General features: G+C 42.3%; 1 protein-coding gene and 1 long non-coding RNA gene across 2 annotated transcripts in view; one reads left to right on the top strand and one right to left on the bottom strand.

Annotated features, from left to right (window-relative positions):
* TWSG1 (twisted gastrulation BMP signaling modulator 1) overlaps window positions 1-15,354 on the top strand; it is a 43,949-nt gene that overhangs the window by 13,517 nt on the left and 15,078 nt on the right. The window contains exon 4 of the mRNA XM_040432928.1: window positions 7,785-8,057. Coding sequence (XP_040288862.1) covers window positions 7,785-8,057 — 273 coding nt within the window. The remainder of the gene's footprint in view (window positions 1-7,784; window positions 8,058-15,354) is intronic.
* On the bottom strand, window positions 2,381-8,965 carry LOC121001738. The gene is made up of 3 exons (XR_005779124.1): window positions 8,951-8,965; window positions 5,476-5,478; window positions 2,381-2,522 (listed from the first exon to the last, which is right to left on the bottom strand). It is a non-coding gene; the product is annotated as an uncharacterized LOC121001738 (long non-coding RNA).

The following is a 15,354-nucleotide window of genomic DNA, read 5'->3' on the forward strand; positions in this document are numbered from 1 at the left end:
CTTGGGATCTAGTGATCACCAGTCAGTGTGGTTTAATATAAGAACTGTGAAAGAGTCCCACCACACAAAAACAAAAGTTTTAGATTTTAGAAAAACAGACTTTTCAAAAATGAAATTAGTCATAAATGAGTCCTTATCAGACTGGAACGGATTACATGGAGTCCAGGAGAAATGGGACTACTTAAAAGGTGCATTATTGAAGGCAACAGAAAATTGCATTAGACTTGTCAGTAAAAGCAAAAAAAGGAAGAGATCACTGTGGTACTCAGCAGAAGTGGCCCAAATCATTAAAAATAAAAAGCTAGCATTTTGTAATTATAAAAAAACCCAGAGCAATGAAGATAAGGAAATCTACAAGATTAGGCAGAGAGAGGCCAAGCAAGTTATAAGAACTTCTAAAGCGCAGGCAGAAGAAAAACTAGCTCAGTCTATGAAAAAAGGGGATAAGACATTCTTCAGATATATAAATGAAAAAAGGAAATTAAAACAGGGAATAACTAAATTAAAAACAAAGGACAGAAGGTATGTAGAAGAGAATAAAGGGCTAGCCGACTGCCTTAATGAATACTTCTGTTCAGTTTTTACAAAAGAAAAAGAAGGACCTCCACTAGAAAGGATGACTAATAAATCATTTGATGCATGTATCTTTACAGAGGAAGATGTTCTAAGTTTGCTGTCTAAGGTGAAGACAAATAAGTCACAGGGGCCTGATGAGATACACCCAAAATTATTAAAAGAGCTTAGTGGTGAGCTGGCAAAACCGCTAACAGATTTATTTAACCAATCATTAGTAACAGGAGTCGTCCCGGAAGATTGGAAATTGGCAAATGTCGTGCCCATTCACAAGAAAGGTAGTAGGGAGGAATCGAGCAACTATAGACCAGTGAGTCTGACATCAATAGTAGGCAAATTAATGGAAACCCTATTAAAGGATAGGATTGTGGAACATCTAAAATCCCATGGATTGCAAGATGAAAAACAACATGGGTTTACTTCAGGGAGATCATGTCAAACAAATCTTATAGATTTTTTTGACTGGGTGACTAAAATAATAGACGGTGGAGGTGCAGTAGACATCGCATATCTAGATTTTAGTAAGGCTTTTGACACTGTCCCACATAGAAGACTTATCAATAAACTGCAGTCATTGAGCATGGACTCCCGTATTGTTGAGTGGATTAGGCAGTGGCTGAGTGACAGACAACAGAGGGTTGTAGTCAATGGAGAACATTCAAAACAAGGTCATGTTACCAGTGGGGTTCCACAGGGATCTGTACTGGGACCAATTTTGTTTAATATCTTCATAAGTGATATTGCAAAAGGCCTCGATGGTAAGGTTTGTCTTTTTGCTGATGACACAAAGATATGTAACAGGGTTGATGTTCCTGGAGGGAAACGCCAAATGGAAAAGGATTTAGCAAAACTAGAAGAATGGTCAGAACTCTGGCAACTGAAATTTAATGTGGATAAGAGCAAGATAATGCACCTGGGGCGTAAAAACCCAAGGGCAGAATATAGAATATTTGACACAGTCCTGACCTCAGTATCTGAGGAAAGGGATTTAGGAGTAATTATTTCAGAAGACTTAAAGGTGGGAAGACAATGTAATAGAGCAGCACGAAATGCCAGCAGAATGCTTGGATGTATAGGGAGAGGTATAAGCAGTAGAAAGAGTGAAGTGCTTATGCCGCTGTACAGAACACTGGTGAGACCTCACTTGGAGTATTGTGCGCAGTACTGGAGGCCATATCTCCAGAAGGATATAGATACTCTAGAGAGAGTTCAGAGAAGAGCTACTAAACTAGTACATGGATTGCAGGATAAAACTTACCAGGAAAGGTTAAAGGACCTTAACATGTATAGCTTGGAAGAAAGAAGAGACAGAGGGGATATGATAGAAACTTTTAAATACATAAAGGGAATCAACTCGGTAAAGGAGGAGAGCATATTTAAAAGAAGAAAAACTACCACAAGAGGACACAGTTTTAAATTAGAGGGGCAAAGGTTTAAAAGTAATATAAGGAAGTATTACTTTACTGAGAGAGTAGTGGATGCATGGAATAGCCTTCCTGCAGAAGTGGTAGCTGCAAATACAGTGAAGGGGTTTAAGCATGCATGGGATAGGCATAAGGCTATCCTTCATATAAGATAGGGCCAGGGACTATTAATAGGATTTAGATATATTGGGCAGACTAGATGGGCCAAATGGTTCTTATCTGCCGACACATTCTATGTTTCTATGCTGCGGTTTGCTTTCCGTTCTGGGATGCGGAGCAAGACTGATCCGTCATGACCCACAATGCAAGTCAATGACCCACAATGCAATTCTCTGACACAATAAAAAACTGATCCGTCCCCCATTGACTTTCAGTGGAGTTCATGATGGATTCGTCTTGGCAATGTTAAAGATAATACAAGCGGATCCTTCATAACGGATGCAGATGGTTGTATTATCAGTAACGGAAGCGTTTTTGCTGAACCCTGTCGGATCCAGCAGAAACGCTATAGTGAAAGTAGCCTTACTCATGATGTTCTGAACCCATCAACTCTGGTTAGACTGGGCCTCCTGATTGTCCCCTGATGGCCGATGCTGGCGGAGATAAGGATTGGGCAGTTGGATTTCAACATGCCTTTTCTTCTCAGAGAGATAAGTCACAGCCAGAAATGCCTAGCAGCAGATTTTTCCCCCTTCTCTCCATTTAGCAGAGCCAATTCCACGTTCGGCTCAGCCAAGTGTGCATGTCAATGGGAAGGTCAGAGATAACTGTTGGCCGAATAAGTGTTTTGGCGACAGCTATCTAGTGTGTATGGCCAACTTTACTACAAAAGTCTCGACGTAGCCTAAAGGTAAGGCCAGATGGGGCCCATTGTAGTCCTACCATTACAGTATATGCAAAATGTGCCTAAGGCCTCATGCACACGAGCGTATGGCTTTGTCAGTATTTTGCGGTTCGCAAAAAATAGGGATGACGTCCGCGTGCATTCCATTTTTTGTGAAACTGAACAGCTGGCCCCTGATAGAACAGTACTATCCTTGTCTGTTATGCGGACAATAATAGGACATGTTCTATCTTTGAACGGAAATATCCATTGAAATGAATGGGACCGTATACGGAACACAAAAACGGAACTTAAACGGAAAGGCCGAACACTTGAGCAATATTAACCATTTACTTATAATACTGTAAAAATATCAACTGCCACTGTAAAGGGGCATTCCCTTCTGGACATTTATGGTATATCCACAAGATAAGCCATAAGTGTCCAATAGGTATAGGTCCCACTTCTGGGATCTGCACCTATGTTGAGAACGGGGACCCTGTCTTGTATCGCAATGAATGAAGAGGTGGCCACACGTAAGCGGCCCTCAACATTTACTTCCAAAAAAGGCAAATATTTTATTTATTCATTTTAGCTCCTATAGAAGTGAATGGAGAGAGCTGCACTTGTATGTCCATTTCTCCATTCACGGCTGTGGGAGTTAGGGCTCCGTTCAACCTGCTATAATTCACCGTGCAGATCCAGCCGAATTGAGCACTGATACAGGAGCACATGTGTACATGTAAGATGTCTAATATGGCCTATATAAGGTGAAAGCATATTATAGCTGGTCGTGTGAAGGTTGAGATGTGAGGCTGATCACACTTGGCATGACTTTACTGTCTCCAGGCGTGATTGAATGCAGGTGACTCAGCCGAGTACCAGATCAGGACCCACCCCGAGGGCCTGTTGTATGCACAGCACTTTTCTCCAGATGTGCAAAGTTATGAGCTGACATCACTGCTTACAATAACACAGGCCGGAGCTCCACTTCCATTACACCTCCTCTCGTGAACTCCAGTCCTTCACCACTTGCCTGATTTATTTTCTTACATAGAGAAACGATTCTACATTTTACAGATGTTTACCAGTCAGTTCAGGCTAGGAAAGGGATGTAGAAATAACCCAAGGGCCAAGTTTTTTTTTTTTTTTTTTTACTCCCTTCATCTCTCTAGCGGAGATTGCTGATGAACTACAAGTAGAAGCATCTCCTACCAGTTCAAAGACACGTAGTTTAATTGAGCCACTTTTATTATCTAGATCCGCAACCTCAGTTGTTGTGAAACTACGACTCCCAGCCTGCACACTTATGATGTAATTCTTGTAAGTCTCATAGACGTGAATGGAGCATTCTGGGAGTTGTAGTTTCATAACAGCTGGAGTGCTGGAGGTCGCTGATCCCTGATCTAGATCAATGAATGTTCTTTTGTTTTTGTTTTTAAATACATCAGTGTTATCAAGGACTGTTACTTTTTGCAGGACACAAATATATATACAGTGCTGCCCATAACTATTCATACCCCTGGCAAATTTTGACTTAAAGTTACTTTTATTCAACCAGCAAGTAATTTTTTGACGGGAAATGACATGGGTGTCTCCCAAAAGATAATAAGACGATGTACAAGAGGCATTATTGTGAGCAAAAAATACAAGATGTTCCGCACTGTGGAAAATCTCAAAGGACTTGGTCGGAAGCCAAAAGTGACACCTGTGCTGGCCAGGAGGATAGTTAGAGAGGAGAAAAATAATCCAAGGATCACCACCAAGGCCATCCTGATGAATCTGGGCTCTGCTGGTGGCAATGTCTCAAGGCAGACAATCCAACAAACACTGCACATTGCTGGGTTCCACTTCTCCAGATAAGGCACACAAAAGCTCGCTTAGCCTTTGCAAAAGCTCATCTGGACAAAGAAGAAGACTTCTGGTCTTCTGTTTTATGGTCAGATGAAACAAAAAATTAATTGTTTGGTCACAATGATGTTTCCTTCATTTGGCATAAAAAAGAAGCCTTCAACCCAAAGAACACCATCCCCACTGTCAAACATGGTGGTGGGAACCTAATGCTTTGGGGGTGTTTTTCAGCCAATGGACCAGGGAACCTAATCACCGTAAACGGCACCATGAAAGAGCAATACATAAGGATTCTCAACGACAACATCAGGCCGTCTGCAGAGAAACTTGGCCTTGGGCACCAGCGGATATTTCAGCATGACAATGACCCAAAACACACAGCAAAAGTGGTGAAGAAATGGTTAGCAGACAACAACATTAACGTTTTGGAGTGGCCCAGCCAGAGTCCAGACTTGAATCCAATTGAGAATCTGTGGAGGGAGCTAAAGATCAGGGTGATGGCAAGAAGACCCTCCAACCTGAAAGATTTGGAGCTCATTGCTAAAGATGAATGGGCAAAAATACCTGTGGAGACATGCAAAAAGCTGGTCTGCAATTATAGGAAGCGTTTGATTGCTGAAATAGCCAATAAAGGCTTTTCTATTGATTATTGAGAAGGGTATGAATAATTTTGGACTGGACACGTTTTGCTCAAATGTAAATAAAAGCTGAAAAATGTTGTTTTTTTCCCCACAATAATGCCTCTTGTACATCGTCTTATTATCTTTTGGGAGACACCTATGTTATTTCCAGTCAAAAAATTACTTGCTGGTTGAATAAAAGTAACTTTAAATCAAAATTTTCCAGTGGTATGAATAATTATGGGCAGTACTGTACGTTTTCAGTGTTTCACTTATGCAAGTAAAAAACAAAAAGAAAAAAGTCTCTGATACGTTGCCTGGACTCTTGGCACTGCTGATCCTAGAGTGATGTGGGTCAAAGTCACCATGTAATTCTCTGTATTTCATGTATAGGACCGCGCTGCAAATTTTCTGGGATCCCTCTTTATACCATAAGGCTCCTTCTTGTTAACCCGGACATGGAAAAAAGATAGATTCCACAGAAACTTCTCCCCTAATCCACACAACCTGTAGAATGGCAAGGGGTCGCAAGATAGTGAAGCACTTCCTCGTCTGTTTCAAATAAAATTCATTTATTATACTCTCAAGCATCCACTTGCAAAAGGCATACCACAAAGATAAAATCACCATGCTGCCCGACCCAAGTTTCGCAATTAAGCTTTGCCAGGTACGCCCCTGATGAAGCATAATTGCGGCACGGCAGCGCATGCCAAGAGGCAGCCGGAACTCCGCCCTGCCCTCATAGTCAATGGGGCTGAAGCGGTAGTCCGGGGACACGCGTGCACTAGCGCCAGGACGGATCCGACAGGCTGTTCACCCGCCGGAACAGCCTGCCGGACTTCCTTGCCACTAGTGTGAAAGTACCCTTATTTCAATATTTATTTTATTACTTTTAACGGTCTGTCGCCGTTGGGTCTTTTGCCTTCCAGCAGCAGGGACAGACATTGAAGTCCTGTGTCCCTCACTGGAGGGCGCAGTCTGCATCAGACTGCAAGGCCTCTTCCTTTCTCCTGTAAGACATGTGCAATGTTCCTGGGTCTTAAAGGGCCAGGGCATAACTGCTTCAACCTCTGCCAGCCAATGTCTGGTACCTGTGGGTACTTGAGGTGCTTTTCCCAAGGGAGACGCCTGAGCTTTAGTTTTCTAGCTTGCTGGTTTACCAGTAATGATGTGCTTTCTGTCTGTCTGCTTAGGTGCCAAACTTCTGTCAGTTTGCCGAATCTGACCCTCTGCTACCTGCCCTGACCATAGCCTGTTTACTGTATTTGATCCATTGCTGCCTGCCCTGACTCTAGACTTGTTTTAAAGATTTACATAGCCACAAGTATTGCCTGATCCCTCTGTGCTTTGCACTGGTGTCTCTGACCCCCATGAGTCAGCCATAAACTAAACGGGACTATTCCAAGAGGTGGCGGCCTGGTTGGTTCCTTGCAATGAAGGCCAGATCCCTGTATAGGGGTTAAAAGGATGAAAACCAGGGGACTGCCAAGATAACATCCAGAAGTCTAGCCCAAGCCAGTTGGATGACAAAACGTCTTCAAGAAAAAAAAAAAAAAGTCCAGTTGCTCTGACTTACCACTACTAACATTTCTGCTGCCTTTTTCATAACCTATTTATTCTTTGCCCTTTTAGCCTATTGTGGTATCATGAGCAGTTCTTTATTGGTCCCTTTATCCCAAACTCTAGGGCCATTTATTCTGCATCATTCTATAGTATATGCCTGTAGGTCTCCAGAAATTTTAGGTTGATGTTTATAACCTATAATATGGATTGCCTTGTACAGGGGGAAGACTACCTTCTCTGCACAACATATTCTGTAGGCCGTAGCAGCCATTTCTTCTCTCCCTATGGAGAACACATGCACACTTAGTTGTGCCAGGCTTGCATATATATGGGGAGGAAGATTTGAACTCAGAAGCAATAGCTGGTGGCCAAATCAATGTTAATCTGACAGCTTTCTTAGGTGTATAGCCATGTTTACTATTAAAGAGAACCTGTCAACTCTCATGACCTATTTTAGTAACTACCCGCATTCCCCAGTTCTGGAGCATCTTGTTGGTATGTTGTGACTTTCTTCTATTATTCCTCCTATATATTTATGAATAAATTGGCAACTGGGTGTTACTGTTCACCTTGACGAAGGGGTGCGCCCCTGCACAGTCTGCGACTGCCAGCGCTGATTAGACAGTGTCCAGGCTCTGTAGGGACACACCAGTGGCAATTTACTCAAAGTTCTAGCAGAGTTAATATCGGAATAGTACAACATACAGTTATCAATAGAGAATAAGCAATACAGGAGCAAAACAAGGGCTCATGCATAGAAACGTGTGCGGCCCATGCCTGTGCTGTGGACCGCAAAAAGCGGTTTACAATGTACAGGCACTAGCCATGTGCCCGCGATTTTCGGATGCGGACCCATTCACTTTTGCGGTGCAGAGGCACAAACTGCTATCTGGTGCACATAAAAATAGGATTCTTTCCATTTGTCTTTAGGCATGTGCAATCCAAGGAACTACAGTGACACCCCTCCAACCTCTAAGAGTACAGTGGAGGAACTGCATGAGCCCATTCCATCCCTCTTCCGAGCACTAACTGAAGGAGAAAGTCTGAATCAGCTCAACTGGAACATTGTGTCATTTCCGGTGATAGAAGAACTCTCGCATCACGAAAACCTTGTATCCTTCCTTGACTCGGTAAATCAGCAGCAACATCACAATGTGTCTGTTCCTCAAAACAGAGTCCATGTGTCACACTCAAGTGAGAAAGGTATGTGAGCATTGTGATGCAATTTTTCTGCCCTTGATATATTGTTTTTGTTTTTAAAGGGCTTGTTCAGGGGGGAAAAAATTCATAAAAAAGGCCAGGTTGAGTCTTGAGTTTTTATTTTATTTTTTATTTTTTAAATCATTACTCTCCTCACCCATCCCCTGTGACTGCCGCCTCTCCTCTCCATTTCTTGGTTCCGACTTGACACACAGAAATGTTAGGAAAAGCTGCTCAGCCAGTGTCTGGAATAGGGACCAGGTACTGCTAATTAACTGCGATCATGAAGAATCCCTAGCTAAACATCAGAGGTGGATCCTCAGCCAGGGCATAAGGCCTAGTTCACACGAACGTATGGCTTTTATAGTTTTTTGCGGTCCGTTTTTCACGGATCCGTTATTCCGTTTTTTGTTTCCGTTTCTGTTCCGTTTTTCCGTATGGCATATACAGTATACAGTAATTACATAGAAAAAATTGGGCTGGGCATAACATTTTCAATAGATCTGTTCAGCAAAAACGGAACAGATACGGAAGACATACGGATGCATTTCCGTATGTGTTCCGTTTTTTTTGCGGACCCATTGACTTTAATGGAGCCACGGAATGTGATTTGCGGCCAAATATAGGACATGTTCTATCTTTCAACGGAACGGAAAAACGGAAATACGGAAACGGAATGCATACGGAACACATTCCGTTTTTTTTGCGGAACCATTGAAATGAATAGTTCCGTATACGGAACACAAAAAATGGCCCGTAGACCCGCAAAAAAAACGTTTGTGTGAACTAGGCCTAAGGCTGGGGCTACACGTTAGAGTTTTTGTAGCCCTTTTAATTGATTTTTAACATGTGACAGCTGTAATCCAGTAAATTGACTTCTATGCAGTCTTGTGCACTGCAGTTGCCAAAAACATATGACTGCCGAAGTCAGTGATTGGCTGCAGCGGTCACAGGTCCAAGCCACTTCCCATCCAGCAGGAACCTGAAGAGACCAGAAGTGGTCCCACGGTGCTGGAATGGCAAGACTGTGAACAGGCGATATTAATAATAATAATAATAATTTATTATTTATTTTCTTTTTATTTGGGCACATTTGGATGAATGGGTAAGTTGGCTCCTAGGCCAGACAACCCCTTCAACTGTAGGATTTGAGAGGGATTAGATAATTATCACCATTTTCAAATCACTTTGTGCAGCATTCACTGAACTCATTACCTGAACCTGCATGACTTAAGTTCACATTCCTTCCAATGTCCACATAGATTCTGGAAATGAATTATCCTCAATTATCTTCATTATGGATGTTTGCTATTTCCCACCACTATTTGTTTCCAGCAATGTTCAAACGTCAAACATCACTCTTCCTGCAATAGCTGGCTGCCAGGATAAACTGGAGTGTCCTTCCTGTTCATTCGCAGGACTATCCGGTTTTCCTTGGCAGAAAAGGGCATGCAGTAATAACTGCAGGTGACTAGGCACATTATGGGCTTTAGCTAAAACTCTCCTATAAAGAGGGGATAGGGAGAAGTGTTATTGCCCATCTAGATGGCCTGCCAACTAACTGGAGAAGAAAAACAACATACTTCTACAGGAGTGAGAAATTGTCAGCCTAAGGCTACATGCACACAACCGTATGTGTTTTACAGTCCACAAATTGCGGATCAGCAAAAAAATAAATAAAATTTATGACATCCGTATGCCATCAGTTTTGTTTTTTTGCGGATCCATTGTAACAATGCCTAAAACGGACAAGAGTAGGACATGTTCTATTTTTTTTTTTTTTTGCGGGGCTATAGAACGGACATACTGATGCGGACAGCACACGGTGTGCTGTCCGCATTTTTTTGCGGACCCATTGAAATGAATTCACTTCAATGGGGCTTAAAAAAAACGGAAATGACACAGAAATGTGCATATATCCGTTCCGCAAAAAAATTTAACATGTCCTATTCTTGTCCGTTTTGCAGACAAGGACAGGCATTGCTGCAATGGAAAAAACGGATGTAACATGGACATCACATGGATGTCATCTCTTCTTTTTTTTTTTCTGCGGATCCGCAAAATACTTATGGTCCTGTGCATGAGCCCTTAAACAGTCATCTCATTTTCATCACAGGCAAAATTACAAAAAAATACTTCACAACTCTGTATAGATAACACAGAATCCACCATTCACAATACGCAGTGGTCAGAACTTATCTACTCCCCCTCTCTGCACAACAACCTCTTCACAAATCACAGAGTATGTCTAGAAAACACTCCCATAAAAGTCAATTAACATTTCCTGTCTATTGTGCCCTGTGTTCTACTTGTCTGCTGTAAAGCATATACGTAAATGCTGCTCAGCTGAAGGGGGGTGGCTGACCCTATAATCATGTACAGAAAGTAAGATAGAACTAGAATCAGAAACTAAAATGACTAAAAAATAATCTTTCATTTTAATTAGTAACAAAAATATAGGTGCTACATATAGAGTCCTGATGAGGCTGGTGTACTTATTTTGAAAATCTGTGTCAGAATGGTTATATAATCCTGCCTGATATTTAAAATGATCATTTTACGAGTCTAGCTGTAGATGAACTCCTAAAATGCTAATGAACGGTTTCTACAAAATTATCCCTAGAATTTTCCACACGCAATTTAGAAATGTACTATTTAAATAACATACTGTATGTAATTAGCACAGTTTATTAAGCTGTCTAATCAGCATTAGACAGGAGTTTTTCAAGACTCTAATCTTCACAGTGTAAGTGAAGCAACACGATCCAACAGAAAATAAGGGCTTTTTTTGTGGCAGTTTTTGTGGTAGTTTTTTGAGCTAAAGCAGAACTGGTTTGGAAAGTAATTAGAAACATAAGGCTTCATTGACATGATGGTGACAAAAAATGGCCATTAAAAACAGATGAATTTCATTTTTATTTTTTTACTTTTATTTTTTTTAAATCCCAACCCCTGCAGGGCTCTAAGTATATAAAGTACCCAGGTCTATCTGCTTCCACTGAGGAGTGAGTAGACCTCAAGTGGATGACTTTTTTTTTTTTTTTTTTTAATGTCTGAAATGCCCCTGTAGCCATTTTTAATGGCCGTTAGATGGATGCCCTCCTGTCTATATGGTTGTTATGGCCATTGGGGTCCATCTGCGCCTTGAGAATGGGGTCCATCTGTCTTTGGTTCTCAAAAACCGCACTAAAATCTGCCACTATGCAACAAAAATTATTTAATATATCTGTCGGAAAATTCACGTCCTATTTCTGTTTGACTGTAAAGTGGGATAGGGTGAGGCTTCATCTAGCTTGTCCTGCACTGCAGACCAAGCATTGAGAAGTTGATTGATCTAAGCCAGGCCTGTGAGCCACGTGTGACCCATGATGCCATTCCCTGCACCCACAAGCACCTGGACACAGAAATGCTTGTGAATTTGTGGCTGTTCACACGCATTTTCCATGCCAGGAAAGGTGGGTTCTAATGGTGTACTGTGTAGCTATCTCTGGGTCCTCCATATTCCATATATACGGAAAATAGGGTCTGTTGACCAGTTTGACACCCCAGAAAGCAGCAGATGAGATGGAGGTGGCCCTCTTTGCATGCAAGGCCCTCCATTGTAGTTTGCATGCCTAGGCTTCTACTCTTTAGAGTGTTGATTGGGGGGAAAAGGGAACCCCCATTCTCACAAAAGTAGGGAGTGGGTGCCACGTCTGGGAACGTGCTCCTATCTCATATTTATGGCCTATCCTAGAGATATGCCATCAGTGTCCCAGTTGGGCCATCCCTTAAAGTTTTATTGCAGCCCTTGGGTGTGGTTCAGTGTGTCACTAGCTCTTGAACCAGAACAATTGTGCATGCCTGCTGTAAGCACTGCCAGGGTGCAGGTGGAGTAGATAAAATGAATGCCTAGGAAGTATATACAGAACCTTTTTCCAATCTTTGGACTGTGATATACAGCAGAATATAGTCAAAGACCAGAACAGTGTTATTGTAAGTGCTGCTAGTACATTTTTTATATTTTTGGTGTCCTTTTAAATACCTGTAACATTTCCCCCTAGTAATCAGTGCTGGGTTTTGTGTCCATGTATAATTCATTTTGGCAATAAATCCTGATGAAAAAATTCTCAAAGTATTAACATATTTAAATAGTTATTTATCACCATTTAACCACTGAAAAGCAGGTGCAGTGCCTTGTGCCTATCCTCCACAATTTCCCATTTACCTTGTCATCTATTCTAATTTCCATGATTTGGAGTTGATTATGCTCTTTATGCAATCTGTTAGTGATCCAGATGAAGTTATATGCACCCATTCACATTTGTTTATCTACTAAAGTATACAGGCTATGGAGCACTTCCCTACAAGGTTATTTTTCCTCTAGGAGCTTCCAGGCACATGTTTTATGTTCATTTTTTCTGACATAGTTGCTGAACAGCCAGATGTAGTGTTATGTGGATAATTTCTGAAATTCCCATTCACACATATAGCAAAGGCAGCAACTAGAACGAGATCCTCCCAGTGCTTGTCACCTGGTGGGCTCAGTCCATACGAACATACAGATACCGGTATATACCAAAAATAACGTGGAACCATGTTAGCCAGAAAAATTACATAAAAAAACATACCAATCAGTATATCTGTAAAGAATAAATCAAGGCAACTGGACTTACTGTAGATTTCTTGAAAACATTTCACTTGTTCTTCCAACGAGCTTTCTCAATGACTGTACAAGAATTCTCTGGGAATAAATATGTAACTGAATCAACATCTGGTAATTATACCCAGTATGGGGTCAGAGGTCATTATACCCAGCATGGGGTCAAAGGTGTTGATTCCATTATCCTAATTGGAGTCAGTAGGTGATAATGACCTCCCAGAAAAAGGTGTCAAGACAGCATTGTATGCACTACAGCACTACAGAGGCAATTGAAACAGTCAGGAAACAGTTGCTACTAGACAACACCGTTTTTACTCCCAGAAAACCACTTCAAGAGAATCTCACTGCAGTCACATTACGCTATTTCAACAAGATGTTGATTCCAGAGAGACACGGCACCTGCAGTGGTGGCCGTGGAGCGATGGAGCTGGAACCCAGCGGTGGGGACCAGCTAAGTATGATCAGTACCTCAAGTCTGGCCACTCTGTAAGGTCTATAAGGGTAAGTGCCTTCACACACTGCAGATTTTGTTTCAGAATTACCTTTGAAGGGTTTCTGTCATCAGAAAAATCGTTATGTATCGGGCTGATATTAGCGATGGGCTAATGTCAACAGAACATAACTGTATGATTTTTAACTCCCTGCCTGCCACCGTTCCCTCAAAATAAAGACTTTTATAACATGCTAATGAGCCTCTAGGTGCTAGTGGGGCGTTGCTGCAGCACCTAGAGGCTCCGTCCTCTCACCCTTTGGCACGCCCAAGTACAGTTGATTGACGTCCTAGTTCTCCTCTGTGCCCGTAAAATACCGCGTGTGCGCCGTCCCGTTTAGTAATCGGCACAGGTGCAGAGAGTGAAGGACGCTCTCCTGCTGCCGGCTTCACTTACTGCGCCGAATACTAAACGGTACGGTGCACGCGCAGGATTTTACGGGCACAGAGGAGAACTAGGACGTCAATCAACTGTACTTGGGCGTGCCAAAGGGTGAGAAGATGGAGCTTCTAGGTGCTGCAGCAACGCCCCACTAGCACCTAGAGGCTCATTAGCATATTATAAAAGTCTTTATTTTGAGGGAACGGTGGCAGGCAGGGAGTTAAAAATCATACAGTTATGTTCTGTTGACATTAGCCCATCGCTAATGTCAGCCCGATACATAACTATTTTTCTGATGACAGAAACCCTTTAAGCCCTCATGCACACGACTGTGTTTTTTCATTTTTTCGGATTGCACATGGACCCATTCATTTCTATGGATCTGCAAAAAACAAACCGCACACGGATGTCATCTGTATGTCTGTTCTGAAAATGATAGAACTTGGCTTATTCATGTCTGTATTTCTAGTAATGGTAGTGAGAAAAATGCGGATTGCACATGGAAGGTGTCCATCAGGGGCAGACATACCGCCTGTGCAGCAAGGAAGGGGGCCCATCCCAGTGCCAGCAGAAGCATTTTTTAACTTATCATATTTTTCATTTCCTACCTCTGCCAACAGGGTAACCTGGGCACCTTGGTGTGGAGGTCGGGAGGGGGTGGTGTTTTGGGGGGTCTGATTAGCACTTACTGCGAATCTGCTGCCTGTTTGTGTCTACACTCCATAGCTGAAGGACCTTCTATGACATCATGAAGTCATGTGATCTTTTCAGCTGTGGAAGTTGAGGTAGGACCTGTGATGAGGTCACCGTCATGTGACCAGCCCAGAAAGAGGCAGCCCTCAGCAGTGGAGACCTGTGATGCCATGGAATGAATGTGTCAGAGAAATGCTGGGAGATGTGGTTCTCCCCATTATACCTCCTCCCTGCTTAGTGGGAGGGAAATATGTTATTTAACTGGGACTGTATGTTAGAGGGGCTGAAGGGAGGGGAGGGGTGTCAGTTACATAGGACTGTATGTTATAGAAGACCATAAGAAAGATATGTTTTTTACATGGGACTGTATGTTATAGAAGATTGGAGGGAGATGACTGGTGTTATTTACATGGGACTGGATATTTTAGAAGACTAGAGGGTAAGGAGTGATGTTATTTATATGGGACTATGTGTTGGAGGGGGGTGAAAGAGGGGATTTAAGTTATTTACATTGGACTGTATGTTATAGAGAACTGTAAGGAAGAGAAGTTATTTACATGGGTCTGTAGGGAGAGGACTGGTGTTATTTACATGGGACTACATGGTATAGAAGACTGTACGGAAGATAGTGTTGTTTTTTTTTACATGGGACTGTATCATATAGAAGACTGGTGGGAGACGACTGGTGTTATTTACATGGGACTGCATGGTATAGAAGACTGGAGGGGGAGGACGGGCATTATAATTTATGGGGGCACTACAGAGATTATTATAACTCCGCGGGTACGGCAGGAGGTATTATAATTACAGGGGGCACTGCAGGAAACATTATAAATACTGTGGACAGTGGTGAAGGGCATTACTACTACTACTACTGAGGGCTCCATAGAAGTGCCTTATAGATTATAAGAGGTGCCCTATAGGGAGGCCTTATTAGTACTGAGGGCACTGTAGGGAGCCTTATTACCACTGTGAATACTATTTGGGCGTGGCTTCCGCCTGGCAGTGAGCCGGGTGACACTAATGGACATGCTTTAGTGCTGCCTTAGCCTGTAAAATGCTAGGGCAGCGCTAAAGCCACCCATCAGTGTCG

This window comes from Bufo bufo, chromosome 5 (genome assembly GCF_905171765.1).
Source record: "Bufo bufo chromosome 5, aBufBuf1.1, whole genome shotgun sequence".
NCBI classification, from domain to species: domain Eukaryota; kingdom Metazoa; phylum Chordata; class Amphibia; order Anura; family Bufonidae; genus Bufo; species Bufo bufo.